Here is a 25,013-nt window from a genome sequence, read left to right on the forward strand (position 1 = left end):
CACCTCCTCCAGGCAGCCTTCCGTGGCTGCCCCACTTCTAGCACTCTATAGCTACAGGTCCCAGGCTGCTTCCCAGCACAGACCTGTCCTCCCCAGGGAGGTGGTGAACTTCCTGGGGACTCCTATGCCATCCTGGGCTCCTAGGGCAGGCACAATGGGCTGCGCAGCAGCCCCTGAAGTCGACTGTTCCCTGCAGGGGCTCCTGGTGTACCCACAGCCCTCGGGAAGAGGTTGAGGGCGTCGTCCATCCACCCACGTGGCCACCTCAGCCCCAAGTCCTCACCCCTTCTCCAGCCACACCCCAGGCCTCACTGACCAGCCTTAGGTCCGTGCTATTCTGAGACCTGCACCCCCAGCTCACTGTGCCCCCTCACCCAGCCCTGCCCCTTCTGGGCACCCTGAGGTCCCTACCCTCACCTCTCAGAGCAAGCAACCTGTCTGAGACCTCACAGCCAGGGGTAAGACAAACCCTGCCCCTGCCCCGGGAGCCTGCGGTCCAGAGGGGAGGCAGACAATGAGCTAGGCAGGGATTCTCCACGGGGCAGGTGTGGGAGGGGAGGATGAAGGGGCTATGGGGTGGGCTCGGGGCAGACATCTCACAAGTCAGGCAGCTTCACAGAGCCTCAGTTTACCCCTGGCCTTTGGATGGCCTTCCAGATACAGCAGTCAACTCCCTGTTCCACCAGTCCTTAAATACTGCTCCCCCTCCCCAAGTCCTTCACACCCAACCACCTGCTACACCCACCCAATCTTTGGGCTAGCAGTGCCCCCAGCCCCTGACTCTCGCACCCCTCTCTGCCTCAGTGTCCGCTTGCTGCAGGCACCGGGCCATGGACACGCACCCCGTCCCCAGGCATAGCTGATGCCCCGCACTTGGCCGCCCCAGGGTTCCTGCCACGTCTTTCCCCACCTCTGCTGGTCCGGCGGTCACACCACAGGCCCCTCCCGACCTCGCCCGGGCTGTTCCCTGGGGCCCCGGTTTGCACCTGCACCCCTGCCCTGCATGCTGAGACCAAATCCCCTCCAAGCCAGCTGCACAAGGACCCCTCCCAGGTTTCCATCTGACTCCAGTGGGGTGTCTGTCAGGCTCCATACCCTCACCACGTCCAGCCACCCACCTATGGCCCTCAGGCATCTCCACACCCAACCCGTCCAATGCAGCCACATCCACCACACCTTCGCTGCCCTCCACGTTCCCCACCCGGGGGGTGGGTGTGGTGACCCCTCTTTACCCCTCACAGCCCTGTCACTAAGTCCTGGGGGTTCAGCTTCTCACACCTCTGAACGTGTCCCCTCTGCCCAGTCCAGGCTGTGTACCTAGGGTCTGCGGTCACCCAGATAGTACCTCCTTCCCTGTCCAGTGTCCCCCACACCAGGCAATAACCCGAGCCCTGCCACAGCAGCCTCAGTCTCCACATCTGCAGAACTGGATGGTGCACCCAGACACGGGGGCAGGGCTGTTGCTGGTCCACATTCTACATAGTAGCACCCTCCACACAGTGGACAATGTCAAGAGGTGGCACTGTGTGGGGTGGGGCCACCAGGCCACTGGGAATCTGGGGGAAACTGCTGGAGGCCTGTGGCTCAGAGGCCTCTGTCCCCTGCCCTGGGTGAAAAGGTGTCCTGGCAAGGGCCGAGATGGGTCAGGGAGTCCCCAGCGTCTGGAAACAGCTCCTTAGCAGACATACAGGGAGGAGTGTGGTGCTCAGAGCAGCCAGGGCCACGCCCTCCAGGCTGGGGCCACCCTTCCAGGTCTGGGGGCCTGGGGGGCCCTGCTGGGTTTGCTGCCTGGTGAGTTACATCAGAATCTGGGGCTAACCGGCAGTGTGTGTGCACGTGTGCGTGTGTGTGCGTGTGCGTGCGCACATGATTCTTGGCTCCCTCCTTGCCTGTGGGAGTTCCCTGGACTGGGGTGAGTGCCCAGCTCCCCTGGCACATGGTGGGGCCTCGAGGGATCTCCCTTCTGCCTTCCACCGAGAGCCCCTTCTGGCCACTTGCAGGGGGTCCAAGCCCAAGGAAGGAGCCCTTGGCTGGGATGCTGGGCTGAGGGCTGTGAGGCTGTGCTGCCGGCCCACGCCTTCACTTTCACCTTCTGGGCCTCTGCATCTGTCTCGGGGAGTTGGACACAGACACGGGACAGATGTCTGGGGACAGACGCAGAGACACCAGGGAGCCAGGGGAGACAACAGGTATGTTACCTGTCCCAGATGGAGGGTGAGGACCTGGCCAGCCGGCCCTGCAGTACTCGGGGCTGCCCGAGGCACAAGGGCACCCAGGGGCTGCGCAGCCTGTGGGCAAAGAGGACAGAGCTGCTCAGAACAGGTCGGGGTGGACAGGGCTAGGGGCCATGCATGGCCCACCATCAGGGGCACAGCCACAGCCCCTTGGCTGAGACCGAGAGAGATGGGGAGTTGGTCCCCACCCCCTGCCAGGAAAACTTGTCATCTGCAAAGTAGCAGGGGTTGGGGATGTGGGTACCAGAGAAGGGGGCCCAGCCTTGCACCTGCCAGCCCTCACTCCTCACTCTGAAGGGTCCCAGCTCAGCGGTGGCACTGAGTCCCACCATGGCAGGGTCACTGGTCACTCGCTTAGTGCCTCTTTTGAGCATCCTGTCCCATCACTGGGCGGGGGGCGCAGCAGCAGCCCCTGAAGTCAGGTGTTCCCTGCAGAGCGGCAGGTCTACCCTCAGCCCTGCCTCACAGGACACAGGTGGGGTCTGGTCCATTGTCTCAGCCTCAGAGGGGAGTGATGGGTGCAAGCTCCCCCTCCCTACTAGCTCTGCATCTGTCGGGTGCCTGCCTGTTGCAGGGCTGGGTTCCTGGTGTGCAGGATTGGCGGGTCAGGAGGAGGCCCTGATGGCTGATGTATGGTCTCCTGTAGGCTGTGGGACCTGGCAGATGTTAGGGATCCGGGGTCCACTTCACCCTGCCCTGGGGCCCCTGCTCCCCTGCCCCTGCCTGTGGCCTATGTGGGCTGGACAGATGGGTGTGAGGAAGGACATGGGCCCGCCCCGGCCCTGCTAGGGTGTTGGCCTGCTGGAGGACACAGCGCCCAGACGAGTGCCCTCTTGGTTGTCCCCCTCCTGGGTTCTCTCTGGGGATCAGCTGGAGGGCTCGCAGAGACGCCCGGGCAGCCCTGCTCACCCTGCGCCAAAGCAGGAGATCCAACCTCTGCCTAGAGGGGCTGGTTCCATCAATAAGGCTCTGATGCTGCCCCAGAAATCTGGCTTTCAAACAGTGCTTCAAGATTCAGGCAGATGGGCGTGCTCAGAAAAAGAGCCGTATAATCCCATTGAAAAAATAACTGCATACGGACAGCCACGGACAATAAGGCAAGCAAAAAAATGTTAATGTAGTTATACCTGGGTGGTGAAATGCTGGATAATTTAACATTTTTCTTTTATACTTTTCTGAATTTGTCATATTTTCTACAGTGAGGATGAAAAATCAGAGAAAAAAATTGCTAAAGATCAAATTTTGGTACCCCCACCCCAAAAGTCACCATTAGCACCCATGGGTCAGGCCGAGGGGGCAGCAGAGGTCAGGAAAAGCTCTTGGCACTGGCCACGAGTCGCACATTGATCACTGGATTCCTGAGCTGCTCTGCAGAAGTGGGCGGGGGTCTGATGCCCCAGTGCATGGTGGGGAAGAGGAAGTGGGTCGGGGCGGTGGGCTTGGCCTCTGGCTGGACTGGACTTTGGAATTCCGGTCCCAGGTCTACCCTCAGCAAATGACCCCGGTGCTGCTGAGTGAACAGAAAACAGGATGGGATGAGTGCGTTCGCTCGAGGCTGCCAGAAACAACTGCCCTCATGGCCCGACCAAGGCCAGCGATTCCCATGGGCCTCCTCCTCCCAGCCCTTGCCAAGGAGACCCCACCCCAACAGGTCCCATCTGTAGGGGGCCTTATGGTAGGTGGGATTACTGAAGAATGAAGGCGCCCAGAGTAGAAAGGCTAGGACCCAGGGGAAACTGGGACCCAGGGGAAACTGAGGCCCAGGGAAGGGGTGGGGCTTGCCTGCAGGTGCAGTGAGTGGGGGGCATGGTTGTGACTTGACCCAGGCTCTGACTCTGGTCTCTCACAGGACATTTACTGAGCATCACTGGTGACCCGCTCTGGTTCTGAGCCAGGTAACAACACTTGGATGGAAATTCTCATTCTCAGCCTGTGGCGTGGAGGGCATCCCATCCTAGAGATGAGAAAACTGGGACCCAGAGAAGTTAAGCAACAGGCCCAAGATCACAAAGCAAGCCTCGGTGAGGACCAGGCAAGAACCAGGGCTGTTGGGCCCTGCCGGGGCTGCCGCCCTCCCCTTTCTTGGACTCCCCTTCGAAGGAAAGGTGGGCAGGGGCATGTTGCTGAGAGCCTGGCACAGGAGGGCTGCCCTGCTGAGAGGCCTGCCTAAGTGTTTTGAGAGCAGGGGAGCCGTGACCTGTGGGACCGCGGAAGGGGGAATGAGCCGCCTCCCACTGGTTTCCTGGCCCGGCTGTCAGCAGAGCCAGTGATGGCCCCAGCGGGAGCCAGTAGAGCACGCGGTCCCTAGGGACGACCTGTCTCAGTGTCAGTTCCAGCTGGGTGCACGGAACCACATTCCTGCTCCTACCAGCAGAAGGACCTGGTGACTGCTGGGCAGACAGATAGACTGGGGGTTGGCCTGGGCCACCGAGGCTGACCTGCCAAGAGACCTTAGCCTTGGTGCTCCTTGGCAACCTTTGTGGACATGGGTGTAGTCACGTGGGGAGCAGCTGCCACCTGGGTCCTGTGTGTTTCAGGATGAGATGACTCCAGGAGGCATGGAGCCCTACAGGAGACTGGGCAGGTTTTGTCCGTGCCTCCAGGGCACACCTCCTCTCAGGACTTGGACCCTGGGGGTGGCACTGTCAACAGACGCCTGTTTTCCTCCCCCAGGGAAGGGCTTGAAGGGGCTGCACAACCAGCTGCAGGTCCTTGACGGGTGGGGAAGGAGAACGGGATGCTCAGGATGCACCAGGCATGGACCACAAGGTGCACCTGTGTCCCGTTCTCACTGGTGAGATGTCCCTCCCGCCGCCTCTCAGCCCTGAGAGGGATGCCACAATTGCCGCCATCCTACAGACGCAGAAAAGCCTGTGGCCACCTGTGGGACCCTGTGACTGCTCCCACCACGTTCCAGGGCAGAAAGAGGGGAGGAAGACGGTGACAGCCAGGTCTGGCCACACCCCAACACCATACTCCTGGCCCCCAGGAAAAATGACAGGACATTTTGCCTCAAGCCAGCTAGGCCTGATGCCTCTTCTCGCCCCTGCTAAGAGGGACAACTGTCCCATACAGGCCTTCAGATTTCCCCCAAATGTGGCTGCCCCCACACCCATCCAGACCCTTATCCATGCTGTCCTCTCCCCTGGACATGTCCTCGTCTCCCTTCTCTGTGTGTCCCCAGATCCTCTCCTCTCTTGTGAGGCTTTGCTCAGATGCCGCCTCTTCCAGGAAGTCTTTCTCGGTTCCCCCTGCTGAAGGTCCCTCTCTTCCTCTCCAGGTGCCTCCCCTCACCTTGGACTGCCTGTGCTGGACAACCCTCCTGCTGGGATACTGCTTCCCTTCTCTGCTGGGCTCTCTGCTGGCCCTGCCTCCAGCAAGCCCACTCCACAAGACAGCCAGAGGGCGCATCCAAACAGGTGGGATGCTCCCTGGCTCCCCACTGCCCTACAAGTCTTGGTGCAGCTGATGGAGTTCAGACAGGGTGACTTCAGTGGAGCAGGTAAGCGTCCACTTAGGGTCAGGGCTGGAGCCCCAGGGCCCTGCCTCTGTCATCCTGCTGTCCTTCCTCCATCACGGGAGGCCACCGGGCCCATGCCCTTCCTGCTCCCCTGAAGCCCATTGGGCCCTGCCGGGCTGGGGGAGGATGGTCACATGAGCTCCAGGGCCCCTGGTGTCAGGAGGAAACCCTTTCTAGCTCCATGGTGTGCTGAGGACATGGGAGCCCGGAGCTCAGAGGGCGCTGAGCAGGTTCCTGGAGGCTGCGGGGGAGGCCTGGCTCCCATCCTCCCACTTGACGTCACGACAGTGGGGTGGGGCTGGGCTGCGGCTGTCACTGTTGCACAGTCAGCCGAGGGCCCGAGAGCCGCTCCCACCCTGTGCCCCTGGCGTGTTGTGGGATCCCGCCACGCCCTGGGCACAGCCTCTGTCTTCCCTCTTCGGTCGTGGCTCTCAGCCTGGCCCCACAGTGTCATGCTCCGGCAACACTAAATTGCTCCTCCTCCCTTCCAGGCTGTAGGCAGCCAGGCTCTCATCTCTGTGACTTTGTCCCCGTGTCCCCTCTGCCAGGATCTCACTCCTCCCTCCTGCTCCAGGTTAACTCCTCTCCACGTAGCACCTGAGGGGGCCTGAAACCCCAGCTCACCCCACCCTGCCCTGGATGAGGTCAATTGCTGCCCCTCACTCCCCACCAGCCCACTCCCCACCAGCCCTGTCCTTGAGTGTTGCAGTGCCAGGTCTCCTGTTCCCACTCTGGCCCCCCAAACTGTAGTTCCCCCCAGATGGCTCATTTCTAGACCCAGACTATGTTCTACCCTGGCTCAGAGCTCCCCCAACTCCTCTCTGTACCAAGACTAAAAGGCCAGTTCCTCACCCCAAATTCCTGTCCCCAGGGACCCGCCACAGCCCCAGCCTCGCCATTCCTGGCACCCCCCACCTTCCCGCCAGGCACGCTGGCCTTCGGGCTGTGCACATGCCCCTGAGAGCCTGCCTTTGCACCCCTCAGTGCCTAGAGCAGGACCAGGCTGAGCAGGGGGGTCAAACACTCACCCTCTCAGCCTCCAGTGAGTTGATATCAGCCCTGGGAGAAGGTCTTTGTCCCCAAAGCTGCTCGGACCTCGCCTGGTCTTTCCCAGCAGAACCTACAGTTGGCCCCTGGAGGAAGCCCACATCAGACCCTTGGGATGCCTCTGACGGGCCCAGGGCTGAGTCCTCGCAGAGCTGCTTCTGCCCCCCACCAGGGCCATCTGGGGTCTCCCTGCAGAAGGCCTTGTGCCCCAAGCCTTCCATCAAAGGAGCAGCAACAAGCCCTGTGGAAACCCGGGCTGGGTGGGCAGAATCGCCTCGCCTGGCGGAGCCTCTCCTGTGCCGGTGGCCTGTGTTCCCTGTGCCCGTGGCCACCCTCATTCCTCATGGCTCAGAAGAGCCTCTCTGTCCCCTCCAACTTGCTCCTGCTGCGCTGACTCTGTCCTTTGTGTGGCCTGGAAGCCGACAGCAGACCACTTCCAACAGAAGGTGGGGGGCACCCCAGCCCCTGCCCACCGTGTGCACCCATTCATTTAGTCCTCAGACCCCCGAAAGGGAGGTGTGTACCCCACCCCATTTTCCAGATGAGGAAACAGGTTCACAGCGCTCAAGGAACAGGGCCTGTCTGAGGTCACACAGCCCGGCTGGGGTTCCGTTCTAGGCCAGCCTCACACTGAGATGCCAGATTTTAATGTAAACAGTAGCGCTTTAGCCATCCCGGTGGGTGCGTGTCTCCCGCACAGCGAGACAACTATGACGAGCTGCCCTCTGCCTCCGTGTGGCTAGAGGGTCGACCACGGTGGCCCCGGAGTCCAACAGGACAACCGGTCATTGCTGGCACTGCTCTGGGCTTAGCCGTGCCCGCCCAGGCCTGGGCAATCCCGTGGCTGACCTCTGCAGTGATACCGGCACTCCACCCGCACAGAGAGAAGGACTCTGAATGTCATCACCATGGCCGCTGGCTGTTGTGCAACTGCCCCTAGGGGAAAGACACGTGCATGCATGTGCGTGTGTGTGTACATGGTGTGTAGGCCTATGTGTATGTAGTGAGGGAGGGGACTGTCACGGTGCTGAGCTAGGTCCCTCAGCCAGGAGGGGTGGCCTGGAGAGGAGTGAGCTTTGGTCATCGCCAGCTCAATTGGGGCCACCCTGACGGTGTGGATTTGGGCTCAAGGCCTCCCGTCTTGCTCCCCTGCCCTCCCCTCCCCCTCCTTCACTGGCCACACCTCTCCATTTGGATCCTCGACTCCGGGATGACCTGGCTGGCCGCGCCACTGCTCCCTCCTGCCTGGAGACTGGAGTCAGGATGCAGCAGGGAATGTTTCATCTCACCTCATCTTATCAGGCAGCCGCAGCCCTGCCCCGCTGCCCCCCTCTCTCTGCAGAACCACGTGCTGGGAGCTGGTACACCATGTCCTGGGGAGCCCTCGGAGGGTGGGCAGACCCAGCGCGTGCCCAGGGCCAGGGCAAAGCGGGCCAACCCAGGCAGGGAGATGGGGCGGCTGTAGTCACTCCTGGACCTTGGCACAGGCTGCCCCCTGCTCAGAGCATGCCCTTCCCTGAACTTTGGTTCACTCTGTTCACCCCCTCCAGGAAGGGCTCCCTGACATCCCCCCTGGGTCAGGAGCCCTCTTCTCCATCCTCACCCCAGCCCTACAGTGCAAGGGCACGAGGGCTGTCTCCTCATCAGGGCACAGGGGCTGTCTCCTCCCAGTCAGGGACCCAGTGCCTGCTGCAGGACTGGAGGTGCCCGAGGAGAGCGCAGCCAGCTCTGAGCTCCCAGCTGCGATTTCAGGAAAGGCCTGCAGGGTGAAGGCCTGGGGACTCTGTCCCCTAGTGAGGGGACAGCTGGGTTTCTGACGAGGGTGGGTGGGGCAGAGCCGCCCGGGGCAGCAGGCTATGTCCCTGGGCATCCCTCCATGCCCCCTCTCTGCAGGTCACAGTCCGCTGCTGTCCCCACTGATCTCCATCCAGCCTGGATTTTAGAGGAAGAGCCCAGGCCCTGGGTAGCTGCATGGCTGAAAGCACCACACGCAGTCAGGGCGGGCCAAAGCCAGGCCCCTAGTCCCAGCGCGGGCTCTGCCGGCCTCTTCCAGCCACACCCGAGTCAGGGCGGGCCAAAGCCAGGCCCCCAGTCCCAGCGCGGGCTCTGCTGGCCTCTTCCAGCCACACCCGAGTCAGGGCGGGCCAAACCCAGGCCCCAATCCCAGCGCGGGCTCTGCCGGCCTCTTCCAGCCACAGAACCTACAGAGAGGAGATGGTCAGGGAGCACATTGGCCTCCAGAGCCCAGGACTGGAAGGAGGCATCAGGGCAGGGAATGTGAGACTCTGGCTCTGAGCCTAGTGGGCAGACGCACACAAGCCGTGCTTGCTGAGAGATGACCGCCATGGCGGGGGCTGCCCTGCTAGAGGCAGGAGGGGAGTCAGGCCCAGATCCCAGACCCTCTGTGATGCCCGATGTGCTCCATCCATGGGGACCCCGTGCGGTCCCACTTCTGACACCCACTCTCTTTCCAGCTCAGGCCTGAGGATGCCCCTCACTCCATCACTGCCACCGGGGGTTCTCACAGCCCCTCACTGGCCTTGCCCTCACTTGGCAGCCAATGATGGCATTATGGCCTCCTCCCCATCACTCTCCTCATTGTACTAAGGGTACAATCTCTCCATCCACTGGGCTCCTGCACCCACATGGATGGCAGGAGACAGCAGCGGGCGGATGGCCTCGCTCTCCGTTCATCCACAGACTGACTCAGGGATCCTAGGCGTGCCTGTGCCATTCCCCTCGACTTTCCTGGAAAGTGACTTCATGCCTTCCCCTCCTGCCTCCCAACTCCCAACACCTCCTCCCCATCCCCACTCAGGCAGATGACCTCGCTTCCTTTTCTTCCCTTTCTGCTGAGAAGTGAAACCATCCAAAGGGCACTTTCGCAGATGTCATCTCCACATGCCCCACCTACCAGCATCTGCCCCGACACCCGGTGCCGCCCACCGTTACTTACAGACCAACCAGGCAGCCCTCAGCTGGGCTGGACCGTGGCCACTGGCTTCCCCCAGCTGCAGGTGGGGCTCCAGCTAGTCTCCCTCGCTCCTGAACCATCCATTTTTCCCTCGCTTCCTGGTCATTCTCTGGCAGGCAAACTCGTGGTTGCTCTTCCCATATTGAGAACAACCCTCTCTTCACCCTCCAGGTACAGTCCCTGTTCCCTGATCAATGAAAGTGTCTGACCTTTCTGCCTCTGCCTCCTTACTCCTAGCCTGCCGGGATGGGACCAATGCCCACCAGGATCTTGTCCCCCCCATGTCACCGAACTGGTCCTGTCTCAGCCTTCACCTGACCTGCGCCCTCAGCAGCCAGGCACATGCCACCTCTCCCTGCTCCCGCACCTCCCACCCTCACTGCGCTCTCCGGCTGCCTCTTCTCAGGCTCCTCTGTGGGGTGCTCATCTCCTGGCCTCCTGGCACCAGCGTGTCCCAGGGATCTGGCCTCCGGCATCTCCTTCCCTGGGTGCACTCACCAGTGGCAACCCTAGCCAGCAAATACCATCTCTCTGCTGAGGCCCCCACATTGGCTGCTCCCCAACTCCATTGCCTCACCTTTGTCTCATGGGCAGCACAGATCTGCTGGGCGCAGCTGAGCTCCCATCGCCCCTACAAATCCACAGCCTACCCCCACACCCTGCAGCAAGACAAGTCCTCTCCTGTGCCTCGATGCATCCTTGACTCCTCTCTTTCTCTCCCCATCCTTCCCAGGGTATACCAGGAGCCTCACCTTCTAGGACCACCCACCCCACCAGGCCCACTCCTTTCGAGTGACTGCCGCACAGCCCCATGGCAGTCTCAGCTACTCTCATCTGCTCTCAGCCCGAGACCTCCTTGAAACCAATGTCAGACCCATCCGTGGGGAGGTGGGCCATCGTGTGCAGGACACACAGCTGGGAGCATGCCAGTGGGGCCAGGGCGTGTCCTGGAGATTGGTGTGGCCGGAGCCTGGGGCCTGGGGGTTGTTGGGGGAGCATACAAGGGGTGGGCCTGGGGTCAGCTGGCAGAAGGCCCTGAGCATGTGCTGAAGTATCTGATCCTCTTCCTGGGGGCCCCAGAGATTGCTCACACCAAGGAGCTCGGGAAGTTGGCTTGGGCTTGGGGCTGTCCCTCTGCTGGGAGAGCAGGGCTAGAGCAGGGAGCCTCAGTGGGGCTGTTTCCGAGAGCCAAGGGGAGCTGCGCGGTGGGCCCAGGAGGCTCCTGGGCACCCCTGCCTGGGCTCCTCTTTCCCAGCACCAGCCTGTCACCACTGATCACCACTCCCTCCTCTCTCCCTCTGGAGAAGATGGGGTTGGCAAGAGGGTGGGGCTGTGCGTACCTTGGCCCTGGAACCCCTGCCTCACCCTTCCACACACAGTCAATGTGCAGGGGCAGGACTGGCAGACAGATGGCCATGGGCCGGCCCCATAGCCAGGAACGAGCTCCTCGTGGGACTCCCAAATTAACCTTTCAGCGCCTGCCACCCGCCCTGGTGCCCAGGAGAGAAGAGGTCGCAATTCAGCACTTCGATTACTGGCTTCATTACTGGCCACCAAGGAACCCACGCTGGCTTTGCTAATTTGACCACCCCACCAGCCTGCTCACCACTGCAAACCGATGTGGGCAAACTTATTAATTGGATCAGCAGGAGGCCTGTTTTCTGGAATTCCAGGGATCACAGCTGATCAGAGCGGTGGACACTTATCAGTAATCGTGGACTGCAGGACCTGGGCCCCCTCCATGCCCTGGGTCTCTCTGGGATGCTCTTGGTCCCTGGCTGGTCCCACTCCACGTTCACCTCTGCATAGGTGCACACACAGACACTCACACTCAAGAGGCAAGACCCAGTCTCCAAGAAAAGCCTGCAGCTACGGGGAGGGTTGTCAGCAGCAGCAATGTTTGGAGGGAGGCGCCGGGGCCGAGGAGAGAGCTGGGGTCACTGGTGGCATCTGCCCTCCCTCCCGAAGCCAGGCCTGGGGCTCCCTAAGCCTCCCTTTAGTGGTGTCTAGGATCCCCCAATCCCTGCACCAGCCGCGGGGGGCTGAGAGGGTCATGTGGACTATTTACTCTGCTGAATGGTGTGGGCAGGAGAGGGTGGGTGGCTGAGCAGGCCCCAACCTCAGCAGTCTCTGCTCTGCCACAGGCCACTGGGGCCACTGAGCTTGGCACTCAAGCTCTCAGAGCCTCAGTTTCCTCAAGGAGGAATGGGGGCAGAAGCCCCAGCCAGCCCCCAGATGCTCCTGAGATCCGGGGATCATCCCGGCGGCCCTACCGCACTCTGAGCTGACAACCTCAGAGCTGCTCCAGATGAAGGGTGATTTGGGCCCAGCTCTGTGTCTTGGGTCCTCCTGTGTCCCCAGCAGCACCACCTGCCCCTGCCTCTCTTTTCCTTCTCTCTTGCTCAGCAAAGCCCTGCCCAGGGAAGCTCAGCCATGTGCCTCTTCTGGCCCTCACCGGGGATCCCCCAGACACATGGCTGGGGCCTGTGGGGTGTCCAACCTCAGCAGCCTGGGGTGGTGTGCGGCCAGGGCAGCCTCCCCTCCCTGGGACGGCCATTCCAAATGCCACGACCGGCCCCTCACACTCCAGCCAGACCCCCAGGACACAGAGAACCAGCAGTGGCTGCTTCCCCGGTCCGGCCAGACCCCCAGGACACAGAGACATGGCACTGGCCACTTCCTGGCAAACCCGGACCATCACCCATGCTAGTGGCCACGAGGGGCAGAGGAAGTGGGGCTGAGAAGCCCAGAAGACCTGGTCCCAGGCCCTGCTGCATTCACCTGACAAGCATCCCCTGCCCCATCTCCTGCTTCCCATCTCATGTCCTGCAACTCTGTCCTGCTGCTGCTCAGGACAGACACCTCGGCTGCCCTCGACACGAGCCCCAGAGCCTCGGTGGGTCCATCAGGGGATGGAGCATGAGGCCTCTCTCAGGTTGCTTTGCAGACACGGGGGACCTTTAAGAGACAGGCAGTCCCCACTGCAGAGCTCAGGCCCAGAGGCCTCCAGCCCTCGGAAGGATTTTCTGCCTGTGGTAGTTGGGGGTGGGGAGGGGGAGCCCCATGCGGGCCTGACATGGAGCCCTGAGAAACAGGCACGTGGCATCGCCTCCTCTGAAACACCCAGCCACTGCCCCAACCATCGACGGCCCCTGGGGAAAAGTGCAGACAGCCTAGGGTGCAGAAGAGCTGGCTCCGCCCCCAGCTCAGAGACCCTCAGAGGGCCCCACGCTGCCGGGCCCTCTCCTTCACGGGAATGATGTCACCGCCCAAGGGGTGGGCAGCAAGGCCCAAGCAGGGCAGAGCCACCCGAGACGGGCAGGCCACAACGGCAAGGCCCAGCTCACAAGCCAGGTGCATCACCCCAGCGTGCACTGAGTCTCCTGAGCCGCCTTCTCAGATAGGTGCTATTACTACCCCCATTTACAGATGTGGCACTGAGAGTCAGAAAGCTTCCGAAATCTGCCCAAGGCCAGGTGTGGTGGCTCATGTCTGTAATCCCAGCACTTTGGGAGGCCGAGGCAGGAGGATCACTTGAGCCCAGGAGTTGGAGACCAGCCTGGGCGACATGGTGACACCCTGTCTCTACCAAAAATACAAAATTAGCCCGGTGTGGTGGCACATGACTGTCTGTAGTCCAGGCTATTTGGGAGGCTGAGGTGAGAGGATTGCTTGAGCCCTGGACTGCACTCCAGCCTGGCGGACAGAGCAAGACTGTCGAAAAAAAAAAAAAAATTTGCTGAAGGCCACATAGCCAGTAAGTGATGACAGACTTGGGATTGAAACCTAGGTGCGTCTACCTTCTTAACCACATACCCCATCAGGGAGGCAGGCCTTGCAGAGGAGTGGGAACTCAACTGGGCTGTGGGGACAAAGGCACCCTGGCCCCACCTGTAACCCCAACCCCCCAAGTTGATACCATCAGAGCTGCTCCAGATTAGGAGTGACTCCCAGACTCATACCCCAGCTGTCAGTGTCTTGGTTCCTCACCCCCTGAGCCCCTAGCTGCAAAGGGAGAAATCAAAGTGAGGCAGTCATTCACACCTTAGTGAGAATTAGTCCATAAGCCTTCCTCTAGTAGGATCAAGTTTAGAAGTGGGGTAGAGAGCCTTGAAGGATCACACTCCGGGAGGGGTGTGGCCTGCTGGGGTAGTGGGTGGGTTGGAGGAGACAAGAGATGGAGAGCAGGGGGCCTGGGGGAAAGGGACAAGGAAATTCAACAGCCATCCTGAAGGTGGGTGCCGCCAGGTGGCCAGCCCCATCCCCAGGACATCTCTTCCTGAGTTGTCGGGGCCCAGACCACAATGCAATTAGTTCCCCACCCTCAATGAGCACCTACTGCATGCCCAGAGAACCCAACCTGGATGCTGTCTATGACAGGGGCCTGCCCGAAGCAGGTGTGCAGCGGGGGTTTGCTAAATAAAAGGGGACACCTCAAGCCTGTGTGCCCCCAAACCCGCTCCTCCCCCACAGCTGTCCCCACCTCAGGGGAAGAAAGTCCATCCTTTCAGCTGCTCGTGCCCAATGCCCTGGAGTTGTCTTTGACACCCCCTTTTCCCCCACACCCCATGTCACCCCCATCAGCAGACCCCGTCGCTCGAGCCTCCAACACATCCAGAACGCAGCACCTCTGCCCTCCTCCATGGCCACCAGCCCTTGCTGTTTCCTGCAGGCCACCGGTACACCTGCTGCTCCCTCTGCCTGGACCTCCTGGTGCCTTGACCCAGTGGCACCCGCTCAGGGCCTTCCCTGAGCCACGCTGTACAAGTCACCTGCTCCCCACCCCCCACTCACTGCCTTCCTTTCTTTTTGTCCCCGCAGCACTTGTCACCGTGATATTTATTTAACTTAAAAAGTTTTCTGTTCCCGCCAACTAGAAGATTCGCCTGTGCAGTCATTGCGGCGTCCTCAGCGCTGACAGCAGCCTCTGGTGCTCAGTGAATGCGTGTGGAATCCATGATCAGTGAACAATGAGAGCAGCAGGGCCGGCTCGTGGGGCCCACGCGGGAGACTTGGGTGGGAGAGGGTGCCCTTTGAGGGGGGGCGTGGAGGGGCAGGGCGGGACAGGGTCAGGACCTTCGAGGCCACCTGCTCTCCATCTGTCTCCATCCCTGGGACATCAGCCTGGCACTTCTGCAGAGTGTCTCAGCCTGGACAAGTGTCCGACATGGACAGGACCACAAGCACCAGTCATAGGAGTGAAGGAGAGAGTGTGGCCCGAACACCTGGGTGTCCTTGTGCAAAACCAAAACCAAAACCAAAAAGGAGCTCAACCTTGACCTCTAAGCACATGCAAACCCAAGTTCAAGTGGATGAAAAGCCAATAGCCTCAGTTCTTCAGGAGGGTTCCTTAAACAAGACACAAACGCTTTAATCAGAAAGTGAAAAAACCTGACACATTCAACAAAATTAAAATTAAGAACTTTTGTTCATAGAAGGACCGTGTGAACAGCGAGACGTGGCGTCCCCCAGGAGGTGTGGCTGCTGCATATGTAACTGACAATGTGAAGAGCTCCCACAAATCAATGGGAAAAACACCTTGGTAGAAAGTGCGCACGGCCTTCGCCGGTGAGGAAACCCAGCGGGCAGCAAACCAGGGCAGCCCACCCCAACAACGCTGGAGGGACAGTGATGGGGAGAAGCGGTTTCAAGAGTCTGTTACGATCTTCCAGAGCCGACCCTATGCGTACCCTGTGCCCTGGAGGTTCCACTGAGGGTGCACACCCAGAATCGCAGCCCACATCCCCAGACACCCGCACAGGAGTTTCCTAAGGTGGCCCAGGCTGCACAGTGCCCAGCAGTCTGCCAGGGAACAAACGGATTTCAGGGAAGCCACCATGACAACAGCAACTGGTAGCTCCACCTACCACCACAAGGGACCCTCACAAACAGAATAGTTTTGGTGAAAAAAAGCCACCCCCAAAACACAGGCTGAAGGAATCCAGGTATGAGGTCCCAAAGCAGGCAACATACAACCATCTCTGCTGGGGATGCCCTCTCAGGTGGCAGAACCACGAGGACAGCAAGGAACCACTGAGCACAAGGTCGGCGTCCCGGTGACCGCTCGGAGTAGGAAGGGGCTGTCTGTGGGGAAGGACCTTAGGGGATCTCGGGGGCTGGCTGGGAGCAGGAAGGGGCTGTCTGTGGGGAAGGGTCTTAGGGGATCCCAGGGGCTGGCCGGGAGCAGGAAGGGGCTGTCTGTGGGGAAGGACCTTAGGGGATCTCGGGGGCTGGCCGGGAGCAGGATGGGGCTGTCTGTGGGGAAGGGTCTTGGGGGATCTCGGGGGCTGGCTGGGAGCAGGAAGGGGCTGTCTGTGGGGAAGGACCTTAGGGGATCTCGGGGGCTGGCTGGGAGCAGGAAGGGGCTGTCTGTGGGGAAGGACCTTAGGGGATCTCGGGGGCTGGCTGGGAGCAGGAAGGGGCTGTCTGTGGGGAAGGATCTTAGGGGATCTCGGGGGCTGGCTGGGAGCAGGAAGGGGCTGTCTGTGGGGAAGGGTCTTGGGGGATCTCGGGGGCTGGCTGGGAGCAGGAAGGGGCTGTCTGTGGGGAAGGACCTTAGGGGATCTCGGGGGCTGGCTGGGAGCAGGAAGGGGCTGTCTGTGGGGAAGGGTCTTAGGGGATCCCAGGGGCTGGCCGGGAGCAGGAAGGGGCTGTCTGTGGGGAAGGACCTTAGGGGATCTCGGGGGCTGGCTGGGAGCAGGAAGGGGCTGTCTGTGGGGAAGGGTCTTAGGGGATCCCAGGGGCTGGCCGGGAGCAGGATGGGGCTGTCTGTGGGGAAGGATCTTAGGGGATCTTAGGGGCTGGCCGGGAGCAGGATGGGGCTGTCTGTGGGGAAGGACCTTAGGGGATCTCGGGGGCTGGCTGGGAGCAGGAAGGGGCTGTCTGTGGGGAAGGGTCTTAGGGGATCCCAGGGGCTGGCCGGGAGCAGGATGGGGCTGTCTGTGGGGAAGGATCTTAGGGGATCTTAGGGGCTGGCCGGGAGGAGGATGGGGCTGTCTGTGGGGAAGGACCTTAGGGGATCTCGGGGGCTGGCTGGGAGCAGGAAGGGGCTGTCTGTGGGGAAGGGTCTTAGGGGATCCCAGGGGCTGGCCGGGAGCAGGAAGGGGCTGTCTGTGGGGAAGGACCTTAGGGGATCTCGGGGGCTGGCCGGGAGCAGGAAGGGGCTGTCTGTGGGGAAGGACCTTAGGGGATCTCGGGGGCTGGCTGGGAGCAGGAAGGGGCTGTCTGTGGGGAAGGGTCTTAGGGGATCCCAGGGGCTGGCCGGGAGCAGGATGGGGCTGTCTGTGGGGAAGGATCTTAGGGGATCTTAGGGGCTGGCCGGGAGCAGGATGGGGCTGTCTGTGGGGAAGGATCTTAGGGGATCTCGGGGGCTGGCCGGGAGCAGGAAGGGGCTGTCTGTGGGGAAGGATCTCGGGGGATCTTAGGGGCTGGCCGGGAGCAGGATGGGGCTGTCTGTGGGGAAGGATCTCGGGGGATCTTAGGGGCTGGCCGGGAGCAGGATGGGGCTGTCTGTGGGGAAGGATCTCGGGGGATCTCGGGGCTGGCCGGGAGCAGGATGGGGCTGTCTGTGGGGAAGGATCTCGGGGGATCTTAGGGGCTGGCCGGGAGCAGGATGGGGCTGTCTGTGGGGAAGGATCTCGGGGGATCTCGGGGCTGGCCGGGAGCAGGAAGGGGCTGTCTATGGGGAAGGATCTTAGGGGATCTTAGGGGCTGGCCGGGAGCAGGAAGGGGCTGTCTGTGGGGAAGGATCTTAGGGGATCTCGGGGGCTGGCCGGGAGCAGGATGGGGCTGTCTGTGGGGAAGGATCTTAGGGGATCTCGGGGGCTGGCCGGGAGCAGGATGGGGCTGTCTGTGGGGAAGGATCTTAGGGGATCTCGGGGGCTGGCCATGTTGAACTCCTTGACACAGGTGGTGGTCGCCAGGTGGTCGTTCTAAACTTAACCACTGAACTGTGCGGATATTTATTAATGTCTCTGCAGGCCTATCACAGTTCACGACTTTGAAAAATTCTATTTTGGGGGGAAAACGTGGACACCAAACAGGAGTAGCTCTGGGCACCCCAGGAGCCATGAGAGGCGACTGACCCACTTCTCTGTTTGACAGAGGAGGGAACCGGAGCTCAAATAGAAAAAGGGGCTGCCCAGCAGCACGCTGCAGGAGGCAGGCAGGAGGGACCCTGTTTGGAGGGAGAGGAGGGGATTAATTTGAGGGATTAGAGGCACAGAGGCTCTGAGCACACGGAGAGCCAGCCGGGACTTGGTAATATCTATAAATATTTGAGAGTCACAAGAATAGTTTTTCCAAGCAGTCGAAGACAAGATAGCTGAGTGTGGCTGAGCAAGGGTCAAAGGACAAGAGCCAAGGTGGCCAGGCCATCAAATGGTGTGGCTGCATATCTACCGTGTGGCCCCCCCGGCCTGTGGGAGCCCTACTGTGCGCCAGCCTCTGCCAGGCACTGTGGCTGTCAGAACACCAGGGGCCAGACCCAGGCTCTGTTCTCTGGGGTGCCCATCTGGGGCCCTGGGGAAGACAGAAGACACCCCAGATGTCAGTGGGAGCCCCACTGACCTCCACTCCCCACCCCTTACCTGTCTTCCCTAAACACATCTGCTCTGGGCAGCCCCCAGGCCTTTGCACCTCTTGGAGGGTGGCCTGTCTGTCCTTGGAAACTCCTACCCATTCTTCATGCCTCGGCTCAAGTGTCCCTGCTTCCCGGAAGCTCTTCCCAATACCCCAGGCCAGGGGTCACAACCCGGGACCCCAGAGTATTGTGGGCAAACCCCTTCTGTATTCTGTCCGCTGGCCTAGGAGGATCTGTTGTGGGCCTCTGTCCCCGGCACTGGAGGGCCAACCTGGGTCTTTTCACAGAGCTGGTACCCAGAGGGGGCCGGAGTCCACTTGGGAGGGAGGGGCAAGAGCGTCATGAAAACCCCAGGGAAAAGGCGACAGGGAAGACACAGAGTTTGTCATGTGGACAAGAAGGCAGGGAAGGGCATTCTCTACAGCAGGGACTGCGTGGGCAAAGGCAGGGGCATGAAGGTGGCAGCTTGTGGGGAACTCGGAAGCAGGGCGACAGCATGGGGGGGCAGCCAGCGGGAGGGACCAGGGAAGAGAGACCCCTCAATGTACACCTGCCCGCCAAAGGGAGCCATTGAGGGCCACAGTGCCACCAGGTGACATGGTCCTTTTGCTCTTCAGCAAATATTTACAGGACTGTCCCATAAGTCAGTCCTGGCTCCAGGCCCTGGGGGGTGTGGGAGAGGCCAGGACCAGCACTCTCAGAGCTCAATCCAGACCCACAGACCCAGCCTGTGATGTGCAGACTCCACAGTCCAGGGGCCAGGAGGCAGGACCGACCATAGGGTCATCCCTCTGGACACTTCAGGACCCCTTCACTGTGACCACCGTGTGGTCTGAGGTTCCCCAGAGACCCTCTACCTGGGCCTGCTCTGGGCCAGGTCCCAGGAGAGATGCTTCCACCACAGGGGCTCACGGCACCCAACATCCCTGCAACCTGGTTGTGGTTAGGGCACCCACTTTACAGATGAGAAAACTGAGGCCCAACCAGGGCCAGGACTTTGTCAGTGACCGGGTCTGTGGGACCCCAAACCCTGTGCCCTTCTGTGCAGGAAGCCATGCTGACCAACTTCCCTTCCACTCCCCTGGGCTTTTGGTTCTGAATCCCAGGCACCAAATGCAGGACAGAAACCCACTGGGGCAGCCCCGACACTGGCCAGAAGGGAAGATTCTGGAAAAGCCCTTCAGGCAACTCTGAGAACACTAATTGGGTGAGAGGGAGAGGAGGGCAGGACCCCTCCCCAGTTCTAGGAGTCCTTGCCCCACGCCACCCCTGGCAACTCCAGAAAGGCCACATGGCCTGATGCAGCCCAGGAGCCCAGGCCCTGGCCACTGCCTCCAGCCTTTATGGCTTAGCCCAGGGAAGCCTCAGCCCGCCTGGGACAGCAACGCTAACGCCATCAGCAGCTCAGGCAGCAGATCCGCCCACCTGGCACACCTGCCTACCTGTGCACCCAGCCGGGCGGGGTCATGCCTCTGTCCTCAGTGCCTGGCACACAGAAGTAGGTGCCGGAGAGCCTTGGCCGGGCACAGGGAATGAGGGAAAGAGAAAGAGAACCACCGCGGGGAACCCCCAGGCTGGCCTCAGGGCACCCCATGAATGCTAAGTTTTTCCTCAAGTCTCAGCTGAGTTAAGCAGTGTTTCCTCCCCACCACAGGCGGTACAACCCAGGTGGTGAAATGACAGCCGATGTGGGGCACCAGGGAAGGGCCCTGGCCTGGGCCAGAGCCTGAGTTTGGGCCTGAGGTCATCTGTGTGACCACAGCCAGGGCTGTCGCTCTTTGGGCCTCACCGCCCCCACCTGGACCTTGGCCACAACAAGGTGGGCCTGGCTGATGGGTATCAGGTATTTGGGGTCTGAGATTGAACCACCTCAGAGACTGGACCCCTCCTCCCAGCACAAGACATGTTGGTCCTGTCCCTGTGGGACCCACAGTGGGGGCTGCACATCAGCTCCACGGCCCAGGAGATGGCCCTGCTCTGAGAGTCCACCCTGGGTCTCTGTGTGAGCCCACCTGCCCCCAGGCTCCCACCTGGGTGTTTCCAAGCCACTCACCCACGGCACTAAGGGTCAGCTGGCAGGGCCCAGGGCCCCTCTGCCCTAGACCTGGGCCTAGGCTGGGCTCTGCTCCTTGGGGGAGGGGTGCTCCTCTACCTGGCCTCCTCCCCGGGATGCCAATTCTGGCCTCGGGAGGGAGTGGCGAGGACGGAGACCCTGTGGGCCAGGGGAGACAGTGCTGAAACCCAGCAGCCAGAGCTGGGCCTGCCGCCCACACAACGCCTCGGCTCAGGCTCCGGAAGGAAAACACGGGAGGGGTGTTCCCAAAGTAGGGGTCAGGGTGCCAGGGGAAGTCGTGGAGGAAGTGGCAAATATTCAAACTGGCTGATCCCAGGCCTGCCGCGCAGGTGGCCCCGTGAAGTCTACCAAGGCTTAAAGTTTGGCACCGGGAGGGAGGCCGCGGGGGACACTCCCCAGAAGCTGTCGCGGGATTCCCCCAAAATGGCTCCAAGACACGGCTGCCTGGTCCAGCCGCGAGGACTCCATCCCCCACCCCCGCCCCCCAGAGGCGGACACTTAAAAGCTCAGAGCCGGGCAACTGGCAGCCCGGGGGCTGGGGCGGGGGGTGGTTGGGGGTGGGGTGGGGTGGGGGGAGAGAGCGCCGGGGCAGTGCGGAACGGCACGAACGGAACCCGGAGGGTCCCCCGGGACCAGCGAGAGTCCAGGGCAGGGAGCCAGAGGGGCGCTGAGGACCGCACAGGACCAGGCGGCCCCGGGTAGGGGGCAGCCCGGCCCTCAGTGGCGCTAGCCCCAGCCCCCGCCCCAGCGGCCCGGGCCGGCGGAGGAGCCCCGCGCGAGGCTCCCCAGCGCCTCGCCGCGCGCACACACGCACCACACACACGCACCTGGCCCGCAGCCCCGCCGAGGCCGCCCGCGGGCCCTGGGGGATGCGCTCGGGTGGAGCCCCCTTCCCCCGCCTTCCCCAGCGCCCTCACCCTCGACCCGGCCCCCGCGAGCCGCGGCACGGGAGACGCTCCACTCACCTGAGTTTCTCCATGTCTGCGGCAGAGGCCTGCGAGAAACCAAACAAGAGGGTCAGCAGGCAGGAGGCGTGCGCTCCGCGGCCGCGCCGGGCAGAGCCGGGCACAGCGGGCACGGCCGGGCAACCCCGCGGGGCCCCGTCCGTGGGAAGCCCAGCGCCGCGCGTCCCCAGCCCCCAGTCCCGGCCGCGGCCCCCGTGACTCAGTGGGCGCGCCGGGCCGCGGCCGAGTAACAGGTGAGCCCGCCCGGGCCGCCGCGCTCCTCGCACCGAGTTACGCCCCCCGGGGCGAAGAAGGGGCCGGCCCGGGATAGCCCGGCCAGGGGCGATCTCGGCCTCGCCCGGAGGAGGGGGACTCGGCGTGTCCCCGTTAACTCTCCGGCGGCCGCGGCCCCGCTGCTCCCCCCGCTCCGCCCGTTAACCCTTCCTGCCCCGCGCTCCCTCCCGGAGGAAGCCGAACCCCGGAATCGCAGAACCTCCGAGTCGGAGAATGTTGGGGAATTCGGGGCCGTGCAGGATTGCAGAACCTGACACTCACACAATCCGAGGGCGATGGCATTTGGAGCCTCGACTCCTCAATCAGGGACCCGCTGCCCTCAGATTCTGGGGTTCTGGGCCTGGCTTGCCCCTCCCGGGCCCCAGGGATTAACCCGTGAGCGCCCGGCTCGCCGGCGGGGCTCCCTGCCTTGCTTGCGCAGACCCGCCCGCGCGCGGCTTGGAGACCCTCCCTGCCCAGCCCCGCTCAGCCGGGCAGCCCCTCCGCGCGCCGGGCAGGGGGACCCACCCGCCGCCGTTAACCTTGTGGGCGCGGGCGAGCGACGGGGACCGCGAGCGGCCCGGGCGGGATCGCACTTCCTGCGTGGAGCTGGGGGCGCCGGGCGGGCTCTCCATCACCCGGGAGAGGCCGCTCCCCGGGGCTTTCCCCGTCTTTCTGTGCCGTGACTGGCACTCAAGGGGGACGGGGGTCCGAGCTCAGGGACCACGCGACAGACCTGGGAAGACTGATGACTGCCCATCCCGGCCCCTCGCGCCGGGCGCCGCCGCCGCGTCCGCCGGGAGCGCGCTCCGCTCGGGTCCGGGCCCCACGCCGCCTCCCCCACCACCCCGCCGGGCGAGGGCGCAGCCCGGCCGCAGCACCAAGCTAGAAGGCCCGGCCCCGGGGCCTCGGCCAGGCTCGGCCACCAACTTCCCGGGTGCTCGGTCCGGCCTTCCGGCGCTCTCCCGGCCTCAGTTTCCTCACCTGAAAGCTGGGGGGAAGGGGGAGGCAGCTGGACGAGGCGCTCCACTGCCCTTCCGCACCCGCGGGCTGCGGAGCGGCTGGGGAGGGGGAAGGAATTTCAGGGGAAGGGATCCCTAAGGCGCCCGGATGGCGGTTCCCCTCCCCAGACGCTCTAAAAGTTGTCCAAGACCACGAGCCTGGACCCCTCCATAAACCCTCCTCCTGCAAGACAAGGAGTTTGCCGGGAAGACTTTGCCGCCGGCCAGCGCGACCCCCACACCGCTCTCTTCCCCAGGCCCACCTTTCCGGGTCCCCATGACAGCGCTTCTCATGCTAGGTCCCAGCATACAGCAGGCGCTCAATAAACACGGACAGTGCATGCCTGGATCCCACGGCACTGGAGCCTGTCTTTCCTGGCCCTTTCCCCTCCTGGCTGTGAGCTCCCGGGCAGGAGCCCTGTGTTCTCACCAGGACATCCCCAGCACCCAGCAGGCTTGGCCTGCGCTGAGCCAGCGCAGGGTGGGAGGAGCCGTCCACTCAGAGGGTCAGACCTGAACCAGGATCAAACCAAACCCAAGAAATCCAAGTGTTCCTCCATCCACGGACACCCACTCGTTCACTAGCTCTGGGCTAAGTTCTCCAGCAGAGAGGGGACAGCAGACAAAGCAGAGAGGGGACAGCAGAGGAAGCAAGCTCTGCTCTCCAGGGGCTAATGAGGAAAACCCCCTCCGCCCCCCTCCGGTCCTGGGAGGCCACCCTCAGCAGAATGGCCACAGTAGTCATAACAATAACGTCCACCGCCCTTACACATCATAGCGCTTCCCACGGCTCCTCACCACAGCTCTGCCATGGAAGCCCCGGACCCCCTATGCGGGAGCAAAGCTCCAAGAGAGAAGAGGCTTGCTGGAGATCCTGCAGCTGAAGGGGCCCAGCTGCGCCTGGACCCCACTGCTCAGGAGCCTTTCCCACCCAAAGGCTGTCTCTGGTCGCCAACCTCAATCACTCACGGCGAATGACCTGCCAGGGAGTTTGTCTAAAATTAATAAGAATGTATTAAAATTTAATTTTAAAAATCTAGCATTAATTATTTACATTGAATGTTTCAGCCCTTCTAAAAGGCCTGGATGGGAATTCCCCCCACCCCCAGAAGAGAACTGGGGGGAAAGGCAGGGGAGGTTGCTGAGCTGCCCTGGTGGAGCGGTGGGGGCTGGGCAGGGCAAGAGACAGGCAGGGAACAGGCAGCCCCTGCCCTTCAAGCCTATTCTAGAGCCTGAAGCCTGGCTTTGATGCTGCTGTAGCTCAAATCCTCCTCTGACCCATTGCCTTCGGGGCAACCACTGCCCTCCCCCTTGGAGGCTGTGTCCTCCATGCGGCCCTCTGTGGGAACTCAGGGGAGTCACTGAGTTTACCCCCACACCAGATGGGACAGGACTCTGTGTCCCAGCTCTGTGTCCCTGGACCAGCCCAGCACCTGGCAGGGGCGGGGGGACTAAAAGATGGGTTGTGCCTGATGCTCTCCATGCAGGAGTGACACAGGCATCTTTATGGGTGGCTAGGGAGGAGATAGCAGGGAAGCTTCCCTGGCCGAGGTGCTACGCCCTTGGGGACAGTCTCCCATGAGGCTCCTGCACGGGACCAGCACCCCGGGTGCAAGTTTTGATTCAGCCATTCATTGACCACAGGACTCGGTGATTTTCGTGAGACCCTTACTACGGGTGAGGAAACGGAGGCCAGCGCATGAAGTGGCTTGCTCAAGTCCCCTGAGGTTAGCCGAGGCCTGCCTGATGGGCTGGAGAACCGCGGCGCTGCCTGGGTCTTGGGCCAGTGGGTGGGGGCCATGAGGATGAGGAGTCTGTGGGGTGCCCCAGGGTTCCCACTGTGAAGTGAGGGGGCGGGATCTCCCTTAGGGAGGCTGGGACCCCAGGGTGCACACTGGGTGCTCTCGGGGGACAGTCCTCATGGCACGGTCCTTCCCCGCCTCTGGGCGCTGTCCAGCCCCATTCACACCCGCTGCCTCTTCCTCCAACACACCTCTCCCCACCGTCTGCCTTAAGTCCCTACCTCTTTCTGGTGGTCCAGCCCAGCAGCCACCTTTATCTTCTGACCCCTCACAGGAGCCCTGCCTGTTGGCCACTGGCCCCTGCTCTCTCCTCACTCCCACCTGTGGCCATCTGGGTCCTGATGATGTGCCCATCCCTGCATGGGCTGAGGCCTGTGGAGCTCCCAGCTGCCTCCCTCCCACCTACTACTTCCTTTTCTTACCAGCGTTGGGAGGGCCGCCCGGGTCAGAAACATGCCCGTCCACCCTTTCCTCTGCTGCTGTGTCCCCAGGGTGGCCTTGGGCCCGGTCACAGAAATCAGTTCCATTGAAGTGTCACAGCAGCTTTGCTGGGTGGGTCTCAT

At 62.2% G+C, this 25,013-nt stretch overlaps 1 protein-coding gene across 10 annotated transcripts in view; it reads right to left on the reverse strand.

The window, feature by feature from the left end:
- BEGAIN (brain enriched guanylate kinase associated) overlaps window positions 1-25,013 on the reverse strand; it is a 51,945-nt gene that overhangs the window by 11,075 nt on the left and 15,857 nt on the right. For 2 of the 10 annotated variants that reach the window (XM_034938144.3, XM_057299785.1), the window contains 2 exons: window positions 21,396-21,424; window positions 2,199-2,288 (listed from right to left, as the gene is read on the reverse strand). In XM_034938144.3, the coding sequence (XP_034794035.1) occupies window positions 2,199-2,288; window positions 21,396-21,424 (119 nt within the window). Of the gene's footprint in view, window positions 1-2,198; window positions 2,289-21,395; window positions 21,425-22,189; window positions 22,477-22,911; window positions 23,103-25,013 lie in introns of those variants that run through there. The other 8 variants (XM_057299786.1, XM_034938146.3, XM_057299787.1 and 5 more) reach the window with 6 other exon arrangements.

Source organism: Pan paniscus, chromosome 15 (assembly GCF_029289425.2).
Source record: "Pan paniscus chromosome 15, NHGRI_mPanPan1-v2.0_pri, whole genome shotgun sequence".
NCBI classification, from domain to species: Eukaryota; Metazoa; Chordata; class Mammalia; order Primates; family Hominidae; genus Pan; species Pan paniscus.